Source organism: Ochotona curzoniae, unplaced genomic scaffold (genome assembly GCF_017591425.1).
Source record: "Ochotona curzoniae isolate NIBS_2020 unplaced genomic scaffold, NIBS_Ocur_1.0 contig_517, whole genome shotgun sequence".
Lineage (NCBI taxonomy): Eukaryota > Metazoa > Chordata > Mammalia > Lagomorpha > Ochotonidae > Ochotona > Ochotona curzoniae.
The window spans coordinates 546,022-562,474 of NW_024466454.1; the positions used below are offsets into that span (position 1 = coordinate 546,022).

Genomic DNA, 16,453 nt, shown 5'->3' on the forward strand with positions numbered 1-16,453 from the left:
ATTTGGCTATTTCTCCAGAAATAACCTGGAGGGAACTGGATCCATCTGGGATCTTCCACAAAGGACCCTGGGGAAGGTACTTTAGGAGACTAACAAATTTAATAGTAAATTGATAGATCAACTGACATCTAGATGAGGGCTGCGTAGCTGTTGACAACTTCATCATGACTTTAACAGGTGTAAAGGAACAGCCATGAAGTCAGCAAATATTTCTACATTGTTACTTCAGAGGTAAAGTGGTTTCTGGATACTGAACATTAATCAAAGATGTGACTACTTACGGTGGAGACAAAGTCATGTTTCTATAGTCCTGTGCCTAAGATGTAGTTATGAGAGACAACTGGGAATAGTAGAAACACCACTGGATTGTGTCTCTGAAAACATTCTTCACAATAAGGACTGTTAGGTCACTAGTACAGACTCCAATTGAGTATAGGTCAGCCCTCGGAAAAGTGCACTCAATTCTATAAATAACCTGTGTTTTTCCACCCGATAACTTTAGGTTTATCAAGATGTCAAGGCATCAGTTTCTTTCTAACCCCCTCCCCCCACCGGCCCAACTGGTAAATTCATGCTTAAGAGACAGTCATGGAGATGTGGTGCTGGGACACTACGCCAAATGGACCAACAGATCTAAATTTATTCCAATTCTTAATCTTGTTAATACCCAGTAATACATGAATCATGAACTGAAACCAAAGTTTCTCTATTTGGAGATGAAGAAAGGCCTCCAGTAGTTATTTCAGAAGAGGGTGCTTCAATTTATACATTAGAACAAAAACTTATAAAAACAACCCAGCATACTTAAACAACAAAGTGATGAAAATACTTTTTAAAACATAATACTGGTCCTCACTTTCATTTTTAAATAGAAATCACTCTTTACTTTCTACTTCAAAGTGGTTAGAACAAGAAATCCCACAGCATGGAGTTTTGAAAAACCAGTGGTCAAACTAAAACTGTTAACTGAAATCTCTTCAAACCAAGTATTTGTTAAATGTCACAATACTGTCTACTGCCCAAGCTAATCATTCTACATAAGGATAGCACCTATTTTAAACAATGTGAGCAGTTTTTAGAAATTTCAAACTTCAATTCTAAGAATCTATAAACCAGAAATCATTTCTAGTTGGCATACTCCTCTAACATTCTAAATTTCAAAATGACAAAGGAATAATTGCTTTTGAAAAGTTCAGCACATCAAACACATAGCACATATCTGGATGTATAATAGTTCAGCTCACTAACAGGTCTGACTCACACCTTTTAACTTCTTGGAAATATTAAGATTTTGGACCCAGTTATTCAAAGATGCACTGAGTAGCCCATAATGGAGTATGTGTTATAACCACCTGATAGCAGTCCAGTGATTCCAATCTTATGCTAACAAAAGCAGCAATAAAACCGGAAACAGTTTCAGTAACTGAATCAAAATAACAGCTTTGAGATAAAATGAACAGAATTTGCTTTAGTTTCTTGTTCAGTAAGCCTGCCCCTCATTTTTAGATAATGAGGATAAAGGTATCACAACCAAATATGGGAAACTGCTTTCTCTTTATTTCGACCTTTAGGAGAAAATAACTTTGGTCACATTTTATCCAAAAAAAAAAAAAGAAAGGAGGAAAAGAAAAAAATCCAGTTTTACGCATTTCTAAATAGAGGACTAAATGATCAGAGAAATCATTTCTGCTGTAAAAGTTGACCCAATTTTATCAAAAACCTAACATACAATGCAATCCAAATTATATAAACACTGCCTGGGATCATAACATTCCACCCTGACAAGTATGAAAAGTACTTGTTCACATGTTGCTTTGGTCCAACAGAGGAGAGCTGAGTCAGTAACAGTAAATTAAGTACTTAATCTGCTATCAACATTAATTTAATTTTGACTGGCAGCAGAAATATCCATGATGAATATTTCTACCATAGCAAATTAAAGAATATTTTTTTCACAAATACATCACAGTATAAAATTTTTGTGAGGAAAAATATGAAGGACCAAACCAAACCAAACCAAACCAAAACCAAACAAAAGCCCCAAAACAACGAAATAGCTACTATAAACAAAAAGCATCTCCCTGTTACTGCATTTAAAGGGGAGATAAGAGCACTGACGATGCTAATATGAAAGGAAGTTGAGTACTGTATTTATTTCTTATTTTATACAACTCTTACTCTTTACAAAAATGGTTATAGTCATGCCCATAAAAGTGTAACCCATGACATTTGAAAGCAAACACTCTGTAATTATTTAAAAGGGCCTTTTTAAAAATTATAATACAAAGGTCTGTGCTCTAGAAGCAGTCCTCCACTGTGCATTATAACAATAAGGCTTACTTTTAATACAAAGACTAAGTATTGGAGTTATGACCCACTGGATTTAACAAACATCATTTTGTAATTGCTCTTTGCATCCTTTTTGTTTTTGGGGTCTTCCACTTCATCAGGGTGCTCAGCTGCTTGGAGTTCTTCAGCAGATTCTTCTTTGTCTGACTCGGAATCACTTTCAGAGTCATCGGGACTTTCGGGGTCAGGTGAATCATCATCGTCATCATCATCATCTCCAGCCACATCACCATCTCCATCTTGATCTTCTACCTAAAACATCAATTAGCAGTCTACTTTAAAAATAATCAGCCAGTGTAAAGTTAGGAAAGACCCTTAATTTTTACCAAAGTCTTAAAAACAGCCCATCAGGAGGCTGAAGAAAGAACTAGACTGAGGATTCAGGCTTCTCCACATAATTCATACATTGGTCCTTGAGTAGCATTTTAGGACTCTGAAGACTTCTCCCCTAGTTTGAAAACCACTGTAGGGCCCAGCAGTGTGGCCTAGTGCCTAAAGTCCTCGTCTTGCACATCACATACCAGGATCTCATATGGACATCGGTTCTAATCCTAGCAACTCCACTTCCCATCCAGCTCCCTGCTTGTGGCCTGAGAAAGCAGTCAAGGCTGGCCCAAAGCCTTGGGACCCTGCACCCTTGTGGGAGACCAGGAAGAAGCTCCTAGCTGCTGGATTCAGACTGGCTCAGATCCGGCCGTTGTGGCCACTTGGGGAGTGAATCATCAGACGGAAGATCTTTCCTCCGCTCTGTATATCTGACTTTCCAATAAAGATAAATAAACCTTAAAAAAAAAAGGAGGAAAACCACCAATAAGATAAAACACTTTTTCTAACATGTGAGCATGTTATGTCTACTAAAACTGGGTCATAATGATCAAGCATGAGCTACAGTAAGCTGGTATCAGAAAATACTTTTAAAACTTAAAAAAAAATCTGATTATTTATAGGGAGTCAGTTAAGCAATAAAAATGCTTTATGTAATTTTATTACAGCTTTTTACATTCAAATTCTTGGTTGGTAGGTTAACCTAACAGAAATCAATATCAAATTGAAATTGTCTTTTCCATCAATGAAAATAAGGTAATTACTACCTCACTGAAGCCAAGTCCACAATGTCGTCGATATCTTCCTGATAATTTACTGTCCATACTTTGCTGATATTGAGACTCCAGTTCTTCATTAATTTTCTTGTCTTCTTCCCCTGTATGTCCAGTGCACTTTGATTATGTTTCAGTCAAATTAATAAAAACATTTGATTACACAAAAAACCTATAAAGATGCTATCATATTCAGGGCTGAATTTTCTAATTGTGATTATTTTCCTTATACTGAATATGGTTACCTAATACACAATAAAGCTAAGGAAGTATTTACTATTACTAACCTGTTAAACTACAAAAGCACACATGGAAGATAAAAAACCTGCAGTCTAATAAATAATCATTCCCCTATAAGTTTCACCATCTAAAAAAATTTAACAAAACCATTATCTTTGAACAGAAAATAAATACAAACCAATCCTTCTCAGAAAATAGATAAAGTAACCTTTATTATGACTCTCTCTTGTCTTCTTTTGTATACTAGTTTACTGAAGCAGTATCAATGTTATTTCATGCCAACATCATATATACATCCATTCTGCTATACATAAGTTATGATGTAGAAAACCATATAATCACCCATGAACCTACCATCAGGAACGAGAACGCTCTAATAACTACTGGAGCTTCTTGTGTCCAGTACTTTGCAGCAGCTGGACTCAAACTGATGCCCATTTGGGTTGTTGTCACTGCACCACAACAGTGATAGTTTGCATTTTTATTCATAAAACTCCAATTTTAAAAGTAAATGCAAACTTCCACTTCCTCTCTCTCCCCCTGAGCATGATGCAGCTTCCTGAGACAGCTTCCCTTCCCTCTCCCATCCTCCTCCTTCTTATCTTGTCCCTTATCCTGCTAGCCCCTCCTGCCACCATGCTTTCCTTTCTCTCTCTCTCTCCCTTCACTCCTGCTCCAGTTCCTACCTTAGTGGAATAAAAGAACCTCCTAGGTAAAACAAACAAAAGAACTGAATGCAGGGCCAACACTGTGGCACAGGTTAAGCCACCTGCAGTGTCAACATCTCATCTGGGTGATGGTTTGAATCTCACCAGTCCAGCTCCCTACTAATAATCTGGAAAACCCAGATGAAGCTCCTGATTCCTCACTTTGGCCCAGCCCAGCCCATCCAACTGGGTAGTGAACCAATAGACAGATTTTTCTGTCTCAGTAACTCTCTGCCTTTCACATAAATGAATCTCAAAAAAAAAAAAAAAAAAAAAAAAAGTAAATGCAGCAATTATTGAAATGTTTTTCTATTCTGTAAAGCAGAGGGATACTTGTTCTTTATGTAACAATGCAAATCAATCTGAAGTAACTCACCAGAAAAATCACTAATTTCTACAATGCCAGCCAGGCCAGGTTAAGCTCCTGGCACCAGAAGTTGTGGCCATTTAGGCATTGCACTAGTAGATGAAGATATCTTTCACTCTCTCCTCCTCTCTAACTCTTACAAATATTTTTTTTTACTTAATCTAGGCCATTACAGCCTGTTACTAATAATGTACAAGATGAGGGTCAACTTTCACTCAAAAGAAAAATTTTTAATTTGAATTAAAATCCAAACTCATTTTTGGCTTGCATTTCAAAAGCTTATTCCTTTACAATTTAAAAGTTTCTTTCTTTATAGATACCCCAACTAGTTTGTATTCATCAGTTTTCAGAAAACTTGATGAACAAACTCAAAATAAATATAACATATATACATACATAAATGACAATTGTTGCATACTTTAAAGAAAAATTCCATACATATCATGGTTGGCAAGATGATGTATAGAAACTGAAGTTATAAAGTTTCTTTTTTTATTAAAATATCATACTGACAATATACTTTATTAAAAGTACAAGACATTGGATATACCAAAAACATACAATTGTTGCATATGCCAAATTCAGCATTTGCTAAGTATTTTCATGCATATATTTTTTATTACATTACATTTTACTTTCTTACCTGTTCGGAAGTGAGACGTTGATTTGTGATCTCCTATGACAAGACGACCAGTATGTTCTTTCTACAAGAGGCAGAAAATGTAAGAATGTGAGACCACTAATTTAACATAATCATTATGTCAATGATGTGAAAGAAGCTATTCTTGGCTTCTGGAATATAGAAGACAAAGGACCAAATTAAGATCTCTATGGAGCTGACGACTGAGTAAGGGCAGTGACAGGCTGTGGGCACAGACAAACGTCATCGTAAGTGAATATGTAGGTCAGATAACAGTAAGTATCATTAAATAAAACAAAAACCCATAAAAATAAACTTGATTCAAGATTACCAACTGATGAGGGTACTTAATTACTTTCATTTATAAACTCTTTTTGGCTCATGTTTAGTTTTATAAAGTCTAGCAACTAAAATACAGGTTAAGGGAGGAGTTTTGCAGGTTAATCAAAAGCTTGCAATACTCAAATCCCGCATCAGAATATCAATCTGTGCCTCAATTCTGCTTCTAATCCAACTTCCTGCTGATTCTGGGAGGCAGCAGCTGATGATGCAAGCCCTTGGTGCCTAGCCACAAACACAGACACAGCCAGGCTCTTGGCTTTAGTCTGGTCCATTTGGTGTGGACGTTCTGGGAGTGAACCAGGAGCTGTGCTATCTTCTCTATTTTCTGCTTTTCAAGTACATGAAGATAAATACATGTGTAAAAACAAGGGAAAGGAAAAATCAAAAGGACCTTTGCAGAGCAATCTTAACCATCTGGGAAGATAAAACATATCTTCCTGTTGTTAACGGTGGACACATTTTCCATATACAAAATTATGTAACTGAAAGGGTCTAATTCAGTGTTTAAGTAAATCATTCAATGTGCTATTTTATATTGTCAAACACACATCCTATTAACACGACTTGAATATAAATGGTATCGGGTCTGGCACAATAGCCTAGTGGCTAAATCCTCGCCTTACAACCACCAGGATACCTTATTGGCACTCATTTGTATCCTGGCCTCTCCACTTCCCATCTAGTTCCCTGCTTGAGGCCTGGGAAAGCAGGAAGGCCCAGGGCCTTGGGACTCTGCACCTGTGTGGGAGAGCTGGAAGAAGCTCCTGGCTTTGGATCACTCAGTTCCAGCTATTGTGACCACTTGGAAAGTGAACCAATAGACACAACATCTTTGTTTCTCCTTGTCTCTGTGGATCTGCCTTTAAGAAATCTTTCAATAAATAAATAAATAATGGTATTGAGTTATTTTAGGCTGGTGATACTCACTGGTATATTCTTTCTCAGCTGGTTCCCTTGTGAGCAATGATGCATGCTGGCCAAGATTTGAATTATAGCTGTACTTTGTGACCATAAATCTAAATAGAATAAAACCCTCCCTCATGAGTTCTGCCCACACTCATGTCTGTGTATGTACTAGCCCCATTCTCTAAATCATGGCTTTCTGCTCACCTCTTCAAGCAAAAAGCACTAAGCAGCCTATAGGAAGAGAATCTCAACCAGCACTGGACAGCAAAGAATTTGACGTATGTGAACAGCTATTTACTGATGGTCACTGTGAACTGTTTTCATTTTACTAGGCTGCACACGCCCTTTAAACTCTTACTTTACATAATTTTAGCATCTTTGCATTTGTTTGAACAAAGAGAAATTTGACTACTTTCTATGAAAAATTACAAGTTATTGGAAATCTAAATCAATGGGATACTCCACCGATGTTTCCTATATATGTATGTCTCAAACGTTTACTGTTAAAACTCTTATTAACTTCTCCTTATCTTTGTAAAACCTGATCAATTCTGTTTCTGGAACATTTGTTTATTCTGCTAAGACAGCTGCCCTTCTGTGGTTTCCCCAGCACTACCTGCATGGCTACCTAATAGCAATTATAGTTCTGTAGTGCTACTTTCCTGTTTGATAGCTTCAAACATATTTTATTAATCCATGCCCCTAGGACCAAGTGCAATACCTAAGCATGTGATAGGTAGTTAATTATGCCTTTTAGGCATGGATGCATTCTCATGTATGTAACATAAACAAATGGTACAACTTCATTTTGAGATTTTTCTTTTTTTTTTTAAACATTTGTTTATTTTTATTAGAAAGTAGATATAGAGAGAGGACAGACAAAGAGGAAGATCTTTCGTCTGATGGTTTACTCCCAAGCGGCTGCAATGGCTGGTGCTGCACCAATCTGAAGCCAGGAGTCAGGAGCTTCTTCTGAGTCTTGGGACGACGTGGGTACAGGATCCCAAGGCTTTGGGCCATCCTCAACTGCTTTTCCAGGCCACAGGCAGGGAGCGAATGGGAAGCAGGGCAGCCGGGATTAGAACCGGCGCCCATATGGGATCCCGGCATGTTCAAACCAAGGACTTTAGCTATTACGCTATCACGCCAGGCCCTGTTTTGAGCTTTTTCAAAAAAGAGTTTGCTATTACTTTTTAATTTAATTTATAAGAGGATTACTGGGACAATGCTATGAAAATAAAGTTACCTGCTTACATAACTGTCTAGAAACTCTCAAATTTATATGTAAAAACAAATCTGTGAGAGAAAATTTTTTCCAATAGGTTATTTTCCTTACATCTATTTTTTGTAACTTGTATTAACCAAATAGTGGCCGCTTGGGGAATGAATCAACAGACTGAAGATCTTCCCCTCTATCTCTCCTCCTCTCTCTATGTAACTGGCTTTGCAATAAAAATAAATCCTTTTTTTTAAAAAAAAAAAAAAAGATACATTCAATGTTTTAAAATTTAGATTTTTGATAAGGGATATTCTCTAGCTATAAGACATATGACTCCACGCAGAGGTTCCTGCTAGTTGACATGCCTAGAAGTACTTTTTATCAATTGGTCTAACATGCCAAATCAAAAGCTTTCTCATCTCCTTTTCCCCAGTGTCCTTGTACCAAGTTCTCTTCTCTGCAGTTGCCAAACCTCATTGCCAGAGGCAGTGAGGATTCTCCAAGTAGTCCGAAATAGCACAACATGGGGGCAGGTGTTTGACTCAACAAGCAAGCTGCCATCTGGAAGCCCAGCAATCCGCAGCAGTGTCTGGCTTTGTGTCCTGGCTGTACTCAACTCCAGCGTCCTGCTAAAGCACGCCTTGGGCGACGGTTCAGAGTGAAGTCCCACTCACCTGTGTGAGACTTGGAGTGAGTCCAGGTTCCCACTTCAGTGTGGCTCAAACTCAGCCATCAGGGGTATTTTGGGAGTGAACCGGCAGAAAGGCGCTTTCTCTATGTCTTTTACTATAATTTCAGTTCTTCTCATTTAACATACACTTAAAACACATTATTTTCATAGAAATGTTAAAAAAAAAAAAAAAGCGAAGCAGCCGATGCTTACCTTTCCGGCACCCATAAGTCTCAAGAACTTCTGTTTTCTCTCTTCATTACCTAAGTCTGCTGTCTCCCAATTGCTAGATCCAAGCTGAAAAGAAATCAATTGATTAGTTTTTCCTTAAAAATAAGTACTGAAAAACCCAGTCTACCTGTAACTCTAAGTTCTTTCCCCTGTCAGTTTTTCAACATGAAGCAAGTTCCCTGTTCTTGCTTAGTAATCTATGCATTTGCATCACATTCTGATTCAAAAACAGCCCTATTACCTCCACGCAGCAGAACCCTGTTGTTCCCAGAGTGTCTCCAAAGTTCCTATGTATCAGAATGACCTCCAGTGCTTGGCAGTAACTTATTACTGGGCTAGGGTTTCACTTTCTTTATTTTTTTTAAAAGATTTATTTATTCTTGTTACAAAGTCAGATATACAGAGAGGAGGAGAGACAGAGAGGAAGATCTTCCGTCCAATGATTCACTGCCCAAGTGACCACAATGGCTGGTGCTGCGCCAATCTGAAGCTGGGAACCCAGAACCTCTTCCGCGTTTCCCACACGGGTGCAGGGTCCCAAGGCTTTGGGCCGTCCTCGACTGCTTTCCCAGGCCAGAAGCAGGGAGCTGGATGGGAAGTGGAGCTGCCGGGATAGAAGCGGCGTCTGGCACATTCAAGGTGAGGACTTTAGGCGCTAGGCCATGCTGCCGGGCCCTAGGGTTTCACTTTCATGGGGTCTGGGATCGAGCTCAAGGCTGTGAATTTCTAAGTCAGAAGTGATGCTAACTTTGTGGAAGTGAGGACCACATTTTAATACCCAGTATCCAATAGCCTTGCAGGGATTCAGAGCAAATAGTCCCTTTTGAATCCAAAAGGCTGTCACAGTTGTTAACATTTTAAGAATTCAGGCATTACATGAAGCTCTGATGAACAGTATATCATCAAGATGCATTGGAACCAATTTTTCAGTATCTTTTGCCAGAGATAGTAAACTCTAGGTATTGTGAAGATTAATGTCATAATTTTTCTTGAAGGTCTCCCAAAGACAAGAAAATTTGTTTTCTAAAAGAATAAACTAAAGGGACAGCCTTTGTAGCACAGTGCATTAAGTTGCCGCTTGGGATGACTGCTTCCCATATCGGAGCAAGGGCAACTCCATGCTTCCAGTCCAGTGTCCTGCAGACGCACCAGGGGAGCAGCAATGTACCCGCTGGCCCGAGTACATGAGTTCCCGCTACCCACAGGGGGTTCCTGGCTACTGATTTTGGTTTGACCTATCCCTATTGAGGGTATTTGGTGAATAAAACAGTGAATAGAAGATGCTTTTTCATCTGTCTCTCCTCTGTCACAGTGCCTTGCAAATAAAAATGTACTAAAAGAAACTAAAGCTCATTCTATCTTGCAGTTATCAAACAGGGCCACAGAATCCTTTAATCTAAGAAACATCCCAGTAATAGTATTTTCTCCTATCTCCTGAAACTAATTTAAAATTTCATTATAATTCTGATTTTTATTATGCTAAAAATGATTAAAATATTAATAAAATAGGGGGCAGATGTTTGATACAGAAACTAAGATGATTTCGACCCCCAGCTCCTCTGCTTCCAGCCTCCCGACAATGTCCACCCCGGGAGGCAGCAGACACTGGCTCAAACATGTAGGCGCCTGCCACTCATGCGGAAGAATCAGACTGAGTTATAGAAGCCTGGCTTCAACTTAGCCCAACTCTGGCTATCACGGGCATGTGGCAAATGTTTTAAGCCAGTAGCTATAAGATCTGCCACCTACACAGGATATGTTTGTATGTTTCTGGATTTCAAATGCAATGTAAAAAAGATTCTTAAAACATCATTTTATTTATTTGATTGTTTTTTCCATAAAAACAAGTACTAAAAACTTAAGTCTACTTGCAACTGTAAATTTTTTTCCCCCGGTCAGTTTTTAAATATGAAGCAGGTTCAGTGTTCTTGCTTAGTAATTTAAGTATTTACATCATATTCTAATTCAAATATATCCCTCTAGGTTTCTGTTGTCTCCTTTTAGCTTTCATGTCACACAGATGAAAAGTTTTTTTCACTTCTCTTCCATGATGTGAATGAGAAGGCAAATGCAAAACAATAAAAGTTATGTTCCACATTAATGATGGTGCCACCAACAGTTTGTGCAAGAATCTCAGACAACCATTCTTTGGATGCCGAAGCACCAGAAGACATTTTCTCTAACCTGAGAATCAATGAAAGACACAGGAAAGAAAAAGGAAAACGGTACCTGTAATTGAAGAGTCAGTCAATAGAAAAGATTTTCCTTGTAATAAAACAAGACTATCACATTTTTCTAACGGAATGTATGTCTATTTCATCTTTTATAATGTATATGTGCCAAAATCTACTTCAGTTAGCAGACAAGAGGTGAAGGCAGATGCAAATACAAAGGTGACTAGAATGATAACACAGAAATGAAAACATTATCATCCTATCTGAATTTGTAATATAAAAATGAAAATGTTGTACAATTACAGAGCAAAGATAACAAACCCCTCTTCCATACAAAATTATAACAGAAGCTTTCAAAAAATATTCCATTATATCTTAATGGTACAAATGCAATGACTAAAAGTAACAATTAAAGCTTATGTCTATTAGAATCGATATGAAATCTTAAATTACAATGTTCTGAATTTGACAGCTGATGATGAGCAATCACCTTTATTCAGAGAATACTAACTTTTGAGTACATATAATATCAAAACTATTAGTAAAGTTGTTTTTCACTACCCCTTTATTCCAAAAATTATTCAAGGCCGAAAGAATATGAAAAATGATAATTATTTCTCCTGGACACACAAAAATTAAAACATCTGTACCATACTGGACTCAGCTGTAGTCCCTCTATTTTGGTTACTATCTAAATTCCAAATCTCTACTTATTTCCATGTTGCTACTCGTCTTTTTACAAGTAATTTAGTTCTTAACTATTTCTGGCTCATCAGGTTTTGAAAAATTAAATAAACAAATTCAAAGTCTCAGTGAAGCTTCAGTTCTGATTCTGAATAAATCTTTTGTTCAGAGTCTGTTTCTGACATTGAACTTAGTTTTAATCTACATCTATAAAAGCTTCTATAAAAGACTGTCTTAACAGTGTCAAAGTAATACATACAAGTATCCCTAACTTGAAAATCTGAAATAGTTCAAAACTTTCTGAGTAATGACATGATACCACAAGTGGAAAATTCTCCACCTGAACTTGTGATGGGGTTATAATCAAAATGCACAAACACCAGAAATACTGCATATAATTATCTCCAGGCTATGGTATAAAGTATATACGAAACATAAGTGAATTTCATGTTTAGGCTTAGATCCCATGCCCACAATATCTCATTATACAAGCCTAAATATCCCCAAATCCAAAGTAATCTGAAATTCAAAACCAGCAAATCACTTTTTATTCACATTCTGTAGAGAGCTCTTTGTAACAGTGAATTTAATAAATAAGGACATTGAGGCAAAAAGCCTTTCCTTCGAAAGTCCTCTGCTCTTATTACATTATTTATGACAAAATTAGATTACTGACAGTAGTCTATGAACTAGTTACACAAAGTTAAAACAATTGTCTAAAAAGCAACCACTGAATGGTCTTAAACTGATCTGTGGTCTCTGAAGCAGATGGGGAGTGAGACTGATGGAAAACAAACACCAGTCTTTACAAAAAAAAAAACAAAAAACAAAAAACACAGAGCAAATGTCTTCATAATGTCTTTATATGTAACTATGTCATTTACAACTTGTAATTAAAAAATAATTAAGTCTTTATGGTTGGTTATTCCCATCAAAGACCTCAGCATGCAAACGCCAAACACCTGGCAGAAGAGTAGAATTCTGAAAACACACATGAACCTAAAACATTATTGGAAGTATCAGTTATTACAATATTACCTTATACTTCTTACAAATTAGCTTCCTTTTCTCCACTCCAATCAAACCAATGGAACCACTAAGTTATCTTCATCTTTAGTATCATCTACTATAAAAATGTACTTGGGGTGGGCATTTGACCTAGCAGTTAAGACATGCTTGTGAGGCCTGCACATACCTCCCCTTTCAAAAAGTTGCATTTTTTTTTCTTTGAAAAGAGCTCAAACCGGTGCCCATATGTAAGTGAGCTGGTCCCCATCTTGCTTACTGGGGTGCCATCTCAGTCCTGTGCCTGAGCCCAGCTTCCTGCATCCTGGGTCTCAGTAGGGAATGGTTCAAGTGCTTGGGTCTTTGGGAAATGTGCACCGAGTTCTCATTTCCTGGTTCTGGCCTAACCTGGTCCTATTTGCTGCAGGCATCTTGGGGTGAACCAGTAGACAGGAGACCTCTCTGCATTTTAAATAAAAACGTTTCCTAAGTTACAAAACACAATCAGTTTACCTTCTTAATATATACCTAAAGTTGTATTCCATTATTTAAAATCTTTAAAATATTTTATTAACCCATTATGTATCAGCTCATAGAGGGAAAACCCCTTCAATTATCTTTTACATGCAGCAGGATCTTCCTTAGAAACTGATGGCCAACCACATATTATATGGCATTCTTTAACAATTCGAAGGTAATTTTAAACGTACACCTTTTAAATGCTAAAAAGGAAGTAGTTAAAGATATTCCCAGTTATGAGTAAAAATGAAAATGTATCTAAAACAAAATATCACTACCATGGCGCTGTAATATTAACAACATTTCTATTTGATAGAATGAGAAGATTTCTAACTTTGAATTGCTTAACTATAACCATCCCCGTATAACACAATGCATGTAAGGATGGGAAAGGTATTAAAATTCATCCAAGTTACAATTATTTCCTTGGAGTTTGTGGGGAATTAATTTTTGGAATCTTGTAACTTTACCTGGTGCTGAGTGTTGTAGCAAAACAGATGTTTGACATCAAATCATAGTTTATAACACCATGGAACAGCTTTTTAAACAGCAGCCAAGTTACTCAAAAAAACCAAATTCTTAATGAATATTAAACTACTATGTTTACAAGGAAAAACCAGAAAGCTAGTAATCGGGAAATGAATAAACCCCTTTAGGTAACCATTCATTCCCAACTGTTTGACTACTAATAGTCAATTTCCTTAAAGACTATTCTAGTCCTGTTTCACTTTCCACCCATGGGGGTGGGTCTTAAACACCATCTCTCATTTGCTACAAAGTAGTATTAAATGAGCTTCTCCAGGCTTAAAGATATTATGAAACGCACTGAACTACAACACGTCCTTTCATCCTTAAAAATGACCTCTCCACGCGCCATTTCCAATAATTTCCGAACAATATTTTTCAAACTATTCGTTTGGAGACCTAGATTTACATTCTTTAGTTATCTGCAGTTTCCATGACACCGCGCTAGGGGCTAAAAAAAAAAAAAAAACCCAAAACCTAAAATAAAGCTCTACACTTACTCATCTTTGAATTCCGAACACCTGGCATGACAGCAAATACTTACTGGATTACTTTAAGGACTGAAACGTCTGTGTATTTAAAGCGATAACGCTAGCGTTTGAGAGGAAGGTGATGGAAGGACGACCCAGTAACTGACATCAAAATGGGCACCCAGTTCTCGGCGCCCTGGCCCTCACCACCGCCAGCCACTGCCAAGTCACAGCACACATTCCCGATTTAGTGCTGTTGTCGGTTCATCCGCACTAGGAAACGATTACAAAAGGACGCCACCGAAACAAGGCCGAAAACCCGCTCACGTGCGCACGAACACTGCGCCATTGTCATGGTAACAACCGGGAGGGTCCTGCGTCTCTCACCGGAGTCGCAAGGCCCGAGGCAGCCGCAGGAGCAGCCCCCAGAACGCAGCTTCGAGGAGCTCTCTCCGCTCCCGACCCTCTCAGAATTTCCTTCCTCAATCCCCCTTCCTAAGCAGGCCTTCGCCTCGCGGCGTGGGCTGCTTCAACCCTTCCGACCTTCATAAAGAAATGGAAACAATGCCCATTCTTCACGTTCCTCCCCCCTCGAGCCCACTTCTTCGAGCCTCCTCAGGCGCTTCCTTCTCCTTCAACCACCCTTCCCGGCCTAACCCAGCCTACAGTAGGCCTCAACCCTCATCCACGCCGCCATTGTTATTTACATCATCGTCTGGGGAGGCTGAACGCTTCACCCCGTGCGGGTGAGACTCCCTCGCAGCACTCATCGTTGCGGTGATCCCGGTGGGAAAAGCCGAACCCCCCTCGCCGTGCTCCTCAGCCGCCACACCACCAGCCCGTAGCCTGCCACCAGTCCAAGCAGCGCCACTAAACGCAGAGCCCCTCCAGGCCTTCTCCGCCACAGTCGTCACCTCTGCGGCCGTTCGCCACCACGGAGCACTCTGGGAGTTGTAGTTTTCTGACTCGCTCTGTGTCGGCCAAACAAACGAGATAGAAACGTAACTGAAACTACAATCCCCAGAAAACCCACGGGGCGCGGTTCGCACTGTGTGGCGGGAGTGCCCTCAGAGGCGCCTCCTTCTTCGGCTGAGGGAGAAAGCTTTCCCGCGGATGAGTATGGCGGTGAGCGTTAGTTGTGAGCTTCGTCACCACAGCAAGGTTAAAGAGTGCGTTTTATACTTTGACCCCAAGTGCTGCCCCGTCGGCAGATGAGTCCTTCGTGGTTGCGCACCGACATTTTAATGTTTGAGGCTTATTGCACCCATGCTAGAGCACGCTCCGCCCAGACAAAAACCTTAACAAAAAATGGCTTCTACCATTGCCGCTTTACTGTGTGTCCCCGGTTGCCCGTAGGGGTTCTAGGTGACCGGCCATGTGGCTTCCTCGAAGATTATGAAGAATATCTCAAGTTTTTTTTTCCATTGTCACTGAAATGAGTTCAGTATGGTGTTCAGTCCTGGTTGCTTGGCTATTTATTGAAACTAGGGCGCCCCTGAGAGAATTCTGTGAGGAAATAGCAGAAAGCTTTGTGTGAGGTGGGAGGGATCCAATCCGACCTAAGTCTAGTGATGCCTGTTTGTCAGAAAATTGTTTTTTCTCAGGAAAAAAAAATCTTTGCTAAATTCATTTCAAAAGTGTACTTAGGACATGCAGCACTCATTGCAGTGTCCTTTGTGTTTGACGTTTTGTCACCTGTTAGATAATCCCCCAGTATCCATTACTAGCCTCTCCTCTCCCTAGGCCCTGGCACTCACTCCAAAAACTGTCAAAAGTGTCTGAATCTAACATTGTCGGACTCTCTTTATTCTGAAGTTTTCTGACCTTGATAAAAACTTAGCACAGTACAGATTTATTGTAAATTTCAGGACTGAGAGGAGTCTGAAACAATGCTTAATTGTTAACCTCTGAACTCAGCTTCTAATTTTTTTGTGTGGGAGTATTACCCCTTTAGTTTTGAATAATCGCAGAGCTTTTTATAGAACTATGGCCCATGAAAGACAGTTAAAAAGAAATACTCATTTTGAGATGTAGATAAAATATTAGGGTGGGTCCTGCGGCATAATGGGTAAAGCTGCCATCTGCATTGCTAGCATGCAGTCCAGATCTCTGCTAACCTACCTGAAAAAGCAGTGGAGATGGCCCAAGTGATTGTGCCACTGCATCCTGTTGGAAACCAAGAAGCTCCTGGCTCCTGGTTTCAGATTGATTCCATTCTGGCCATTGTGGTCATTTTGGGGAGTGAAGCAGATCTGGGCTGAAAGGTCTCTGTCTCTTTCTCCCTCTATAACTCTGCCTTTGAAATATT

General features: G+C 39.0%; 1 protein-coding gene across 1 annotated transcript; it reads right to left on the reverse strand.

The window, feature by feature from the left end:
* Positions 1-622: 622 nt before the first annotated feature.
* On the reverse strand, positions 623-15,043 carry CUNH11orf58 (chromosome unknown C11orf58 homolog). Its single transcript, XM_040989041.1, has 5 exons — positions 14,853-15,043; positions 8,751-8,834; positions 5,404-5,464; positions 3,441-3,550; positions 623-2,601 (listed from the first exon to the last, which is right to left on the reverse strand). Exons 1-5 carry the CDS (start codon positions 14,913-14,915, stop codon positions 2,368-2,370), a joined length of 552 nt encoding a protein of 183 aa, XP_040844975.1. The 5' UTR covers positions 14,916-15,043; the 3' UTR covers positions 623-2,367.
* Positions 15,044-16,453: the final 1,410 nt, after the last annotated feature.